The sequence below is a fragment of the Lolium rigidum genome, chromosome 5 (assembly GCF_022539505.1).
Source record: "Lolium rigidum isolate FL_2022 chromosome 5, APGP_CSIRO_Lrig_0.1, whole genome shotgun sequence".
Classification (NCBI taxonomy): domain Eukaryota; kingdom Viridiplantae; phylum Streptophyta; class Magnoliopsida; order Poales; family Poaceae; genus Lolium; species Lolium rigidum.
The window spans coordinates 242,094,457-242,100,417 of NC_061512.1; the positions used below are offsets into that span (position 1 = coordinate 242,094,457).

At 44.9% G+C, this 5,961-nt stretch overlaps 1 protein-coding gene across 1 annotated transcript; it reads right to left on the reverse strand.

Moving 5' to 3' along the window:
- Positions 1 to 4,672: 4,672 nt before the first annotated feature.
- LOC124655006 (dehydration-responsive element-binding protein 1H-like) lies at positions 4,673 to 5,413 on the reverse strand. Its single transcript, XM_047193976.1, has one exon. It carries the CDS (start codon positions 5,411 to 5,413, stop codon positions 4,673 to 4,675), a length of 741 nt encoding a protein of 246 aa, XP_047049932.1.
- Between the last annotated feature and the right edge of the window lie 548 nt (positions 5,414 to 5,961).

A 5,961-nucleotide genomic window follows, 5' to 3' on the forward strand; every position in this document is an offset into this window, starting at 1 on the left:
AAAATACCCATCGGGGTAAGGAAGCGTCTTGATTTCTATAGATCTAGATTCTTCTGGCAATCGGATGAAGATAAGAGAAAATATAGGCTCACAAGATGGAATATAATTTGCCGACCAAAGGATCGAGGAGGTTTAGATATTGAAGTCCTTGAACTCAAAAATAAATGTTTACTGAGTAAATGGCTCTTTAAACTACTTAATGAGGAAGGGGTGTGGCAAGAATTACTACATAACAAATACCTAAGCCAGAAAACACTTGCAGAAGTACAAGCAAAACCGACTGATTCCCCCTTTTGGAAGGGGCTCATGCGGATAAAAAACGATTTTTTTACTAAAGGATATTTTAAAATTGGTAATGGTACATCGACAAGATTCTGTCGATTCTGGGAAGATATTTGGTTAGGGGAATCCTCGTTAGCTAGTCAGTACCCATCTTTATATAATATTGTGAACCATAAGAATGTGTTGGTGGCTCACGTATTAGCACACGTACCGCTGAATATTGGTTTCAGACGTGTAATATCTGGTAATAAGTGGATAGCGTGGTTACACTTATGCCAAAGATTAATGATGGTTAATTTAAATAATGAACCGGACTGTTTTATATGGAAGCTAACAACTAATGGGTTGTTTACAGTCAAATCTATGTATGAGGATCTTATGAATGATCATATAACATACTTGCGGAAATATCTTTGGAAGATGAAAATCCCCCTAAAAATTAAATTTTTTATGTGGTTCCTAAGTAATAAGGTGCTATTAACAAAAGATAATTTAGCAAAGAAACAATGAAATGGGTGTACTAAATGTGTTTTTTGCGGAGAACAAGAGACGGTGGAACACTTATTCTTATCGTGTCCCTTTGCTAAACTAATATGGCGAACCGTTAATTTCACTAATAATCTCCCTCCGCCAACTAATATTACAAATATGTTTGGAAATTGGTTAAACGGTGTTGACAAACAATCCAAGGTTTTAATTCACATTGGCGTATCAGCCTTATGTTGGTCAATATGGAGATGCCGCAATGATATAATTTTTAACAATAAGAAAAATTTCAATTTTTTACAGGTGATCTTCTCCATGGTGCATTGGATCCAACTCTGGGCTCTCCTTTCGCCGCAAGAGCAACGTGATGTCATGGCTTCTGGATGCACACGGCTCCAGATGGTCGCTCAGGATATCTTGTGCCTTTCTCAAAAAATAAAGGATATCTTGTGCCGGGTTGGCTGGCAGCATATTAGTCGACTAGAGGATGCTTAGTCACTTTGTGATGTTTTCCTTTTTTCGCTGGTTGATTTTTGTATCAACTTTAAGCGAACCTTGAGATGTAATAAGTACTTCTGAACAAAATATGCTGGATTTTAATAAAAGGCTGTGTGCATCATCACGATGCAGAAGCCGGGTTTATCCCTTTTCAAAAAAAAATCAAAATAATGAGATGTAGAAGCCACTCATACCGAAGGTGATCAAGGCGACTACGCTTTATTGAAGATTAATGTGTGAGTGCATGAGTCTAAAGGGTCCACATCGGGTTGAGTGGAGTTGCTAGGTGTTCATTATGTTGGAGAGGTAGATTTTGTTGAGAATGAGACATTATTAATAGTATTGGACCTAGGCACCATTATCTCCTGCTCAGATGACACACCTCCATAGATGTGTGCACGCGCGCATGGACGTTTGTGTTTTAAAATCGTCCTTAATCAATTGAGAATTGTTAGGTTTGTTGGTGTAGTTTGACAACTTTTCTTCTCGGCAGCGGCATTGCTGAGAGGTTTAACCTATTTTGCTAACATTTTGTCATTTGGAAAAAGTCTCTTGTTTAAAATTTTCAAGCTCTCAAATGTATGCATACTCACACCAATATTTGGACAGTTCTTTTTCGGTGAAGTCCATGTATCTAGATATTCTTAATAGACATACCTATTTCTTGTCCAAATATATTTGGAAAATCAAAATAGTTAAGATCAAGATCTTTATTTGGTTCTTACATAGCAAAGTCCTTGTCACGGTAGATAACTTAGCTAAGCACAATTAAAAAGGGTGCAAGAAGTGTTGTTTTTGTGATCAGGATGAAATAATTCAGTACCTTTTATTTCTTGTCTGCTGGCAAAGACTATTTGGCTTATTGTGCACATTTACTTTACTATTTCTCCACTCACAAGTACCACTAATATTTTTGGGAATCAGCCGATGGGTGCATCTAAGAAAGATAAAGTACATATCCGAGTTGGAACATGTGCTTTACTTTGGGCTATCTGAAATGTGTGCGATAACATTATTTTTAATAATGCAACGGCTACTTATTTTATGCAGGTTATCTCATTGGCTATTCATTGGATCCCTATGTGGTCTTACGTGCATGATATGGATATTGGGTGCAACCGGCTAAAATTGGTGGCACGGGCTTTATACAACCAATTCAATAGGCGTTTTGATCATTTGTTAACATGTTGATGCAAAGGCAGCTCATGTTTTTTCTTGTATTTAGATGGTTGATATATGTCTCAATCTTGCGTGATCCATGAGTTGTATTGAATGATTAAAACTTAATAAGTTAATTAAAGGTTATATGCATCAATCTTTGCAGAGGCTGGGATGTCCGTATTTCGGAAGAAAAATATGAACATTCTATTGCCTATTAGCATCAAGGAGGTGTGCTTTCTTTGCTCTTTTTTTAGGTTTGCTATTTCTCAAACAAGTATGTATTAATTATTTCTAAATCGGCACCAAGAACCATTTGGAATTAATGACGGGGATTCATACAAAGAAGTTGAGAAGAGAAGATCATCATCTAATCATGTATGGATGTCGGACCAAGAAATATTTAGACGGAAGGCTCGAAATGAACTTAGCTTTAAATTAACGAAAACATCAATAGGTTAGGAGTTGCACCAAAAATTAGTTGCTCTCTTTTTTCATCGCCACAAAGTTGAAATAAAAACTCTCCCAAGAACAGTGAATATAGCATAGGGATGAGATGAAGTAAATATCTAACCAAGGCGACATATTCATTCCATTTCCATTCCCTATTAACTAACTTTAATTCAGTAAAATTTATAGTAAATAAAGATATAATTAAAAATAAACGGAGGGAGAGTGGATCACATCCCCTCCTGCCATCTTGCCTGCTGTTGGCAATTTAGGAAGGGGCCAGAGCGCGACGTGCTGTACCAGCGAGCTTTAGCCGCCTGAATGTGTCTCTACCACTACATCTTGTTGATTAATTAGCGTAGCGTTTCGTAAAAAAATTAATTAGCGTACCCGGACCACAGCCCATGCATATCTAATCCACAGGAACGAACGAGTGGACGCTGCCCGTTATGGGCATCCAGAGTGAAGGAAAAGATCCTATTCTGGGAACGACCTTACCCAGTGGCAGGCAGTTTCATGGCCCGCCTTTTCTTTTCTCATGGGTCTTGTTTGGAGCTGGCCACATCAAACTGCCGTGCAGTAATTTTCGTTTCAAGTAACAATCCTAGGTTTCATATTCATTCACAACATGGTCTGGTCGGTTGCCATACACGATGAGCTAGCGAACCGGGAGAGATCTAGGTTTTCCTATTCCCTGCCGGTTTGCCTCACCTCCGGCACACGTTGGGGCATTGGAGGTACGGCGGACCATGACCGGACGTCGATGTGTGGAGCTCCGTTTTTTTTAGATAGTTCTATTATCTTCTTCAGGTTGGTGAGGCGGTAGTGACGTACTTGAGGTAGAATAAGATTCTCTCCACTCTATCCTTGCTCCGGTGGTGCGCTTAGATTCAGCGGAAGGCGTGTTCTCTGGTGCACTGGCCCTTTGAGGCTTAGCATGAAGAATTTTCGTCTGTCTACTGCTACAAGCTCTACTTCGATAGAGGGGTGAGGACGACGGCACGTCTTCGGCTCGCTCAAGTGCTCGTAGTCATTCGCTAGGTGGTTTAAAAATATATTTGTAAATTATATTGGTTTTGGTGTTTTTCTTTTAACTACCGTTGATGATTATTAATAGATTAGCTGTCTTTAGAAAACAATAATGGGTTTCTAATTGAGCACACACATACACATCTTAGCATTTCTGTTGGAACCACAAAGTAAATAATCATCTTGGGATCGTGCTGGCCATATGATCTACAGGCAGGAAGAAGTAGGGCTAGAGAGTGACGTGCCGTACCAAAGCCACAGCCATAGGTCCCCCGGCCAGGCAGCTGCTTCCTCGCTCGCTCACAGTCACAGTGACCCGCCCCCACTGAAGCGACAGCTCTGGTGCTCCCGTACGCAGCTTTAGCCAGCTGATATGGATGGGTGTCGACCACATCTTCTGGATTAATTACCTTATTATCACTTGGATTTGGATCACACCACCATGCATCTATCTACAGCAAGTAGCACCAAGTATACTACTCGCTCCTAGTGGAAGTTGCCCGTTATGGTAATCGCACGTGAACGATTTCTGCACCATTTTCATAGCGACTACTTTTCAGCCGACATCTGTCGCCCTTTTCTCTTCATTGTTTTAGTTCATTGATTAAGGGCCGTGCTTGCTTGCTTGCTTGCTTCATGTGTTTGTTGTTAGCATGCATGAGAGATTTGATGTCTTCAAGTGTTCCTCAAACTTTATTAATACTATGCTGAAATTAAAGAAATAATGCAAACCAAATAGTTGAGCTGGCCGGAGATAGTCGGTGGTGTCTCAGTGGTTCCATTTCCATAGCGAGGCATCATGCCCGCCGCCGTCTCCTCCGTGCTCCGAGCTCGCCGCGGGAGGCGGCGGCTCCAGGAGCAGCCCCTCCGCGAGGTCGGCGTAGTAGGTGCCCAAGCCCATTTCCCCGGAAACGTGAAGCTCGAGCATGTCGCTGCCGAGGGCGGCGGACACCTCAGACGCTGCTGAAGGCTGGGGCGTCGCCGAAGAGCCGGCATTGTCCGCATACGGCGACGGGGCCAGCGCTGCGGAGGCGACCCCGTCGACGGGGACCACCTCCGACTCCGAGGCGGCGCCGGCGTTCCTGGCACCTCGGCGCAGGAACTGCACCACGGCCTCGATGGCGACGCGACGGACGTCGGCGAGGTCCGAGAGGTTGGACGGCACGTCGAGCAGCCACGCCGAGTCCGGGAAGTTGAGGCACGCGGCGGAGGAGGGGCCGTGCATCGCGAGCATGGCGGCGTCGTGCGCGCGCGCGGCGGCCTCGGCGGTCACGTGCGTGCCGAGCCAGAGCCGCTCGCCGCGCCGGCTGGGCACGCGCACCTCGCACACCCACCGCCCATTGCTGCCGCGGCGACGCACGCCGCGGTACACCGGGTGGCGCGTCTCCTTGAACTTGGTGCGCCCTGCCGGGCGCTTCGTCGACGGCGACGTTGGCGAGAGCGCCATCCCCAGCTCCTGCGAGGAAGACGAGGAAGCAGGGGTCAAGCTATACTCGTTGCCCGTGTCCATTGCTGCCGGCCGTGGCTTGGTGGACAGGTGGTGGACTAGCTCTAGCTAGCTGAACTATGAGCTGCGAGAGTATTGCTACCTGCTACTGGAGTGGTACCTTGCCGGGCTCAGTAAATCAGTGAGGTGGCCGGAGTGTGCTTATTTATAGTTTTGTGAGACGCGGTGAAAGGCGACGGTAGGTCCGGTTGCCCGTCGGCGCGGGGACAGCTCGAAGTTTTGCGGCGCTGGCCGCTCTTGATTCGACGCGTGGCGGGTGACTCCTCTGTGTCGACGTGTAGGGGCTTTGCAGCGTTAAGGAAAGAAAAGGTAGCTTTGCTCACCAGCTCAGCGCCTCAGCCCATGGGTAGGATAGGAGCACGTTTCCTTTTCTAACCGCGTTCTGTGTTGGTCGGCTGGATAAAAGAAGGCTACGGCGACGGTGTTAGAATATACGTATGACTTGTATATGTATAGATATAAGACTTTGTATTTGTATCTTATATATAATAAAACGATTCCTACCCGACGACGAGGCACGTCGGGTCAGCGCAATCTATCTCTTCCTAGTT

What these genes read in the sequence shown, in the direction of transcription:
- LOC124655006 (XM_047193976.1), bottom strand. Translation starts at nt 5,413, where the DNA reads ATGGACACGGGCAACGAGTATAGCTTGACCCCTGCTTCCTCGTCTTCC.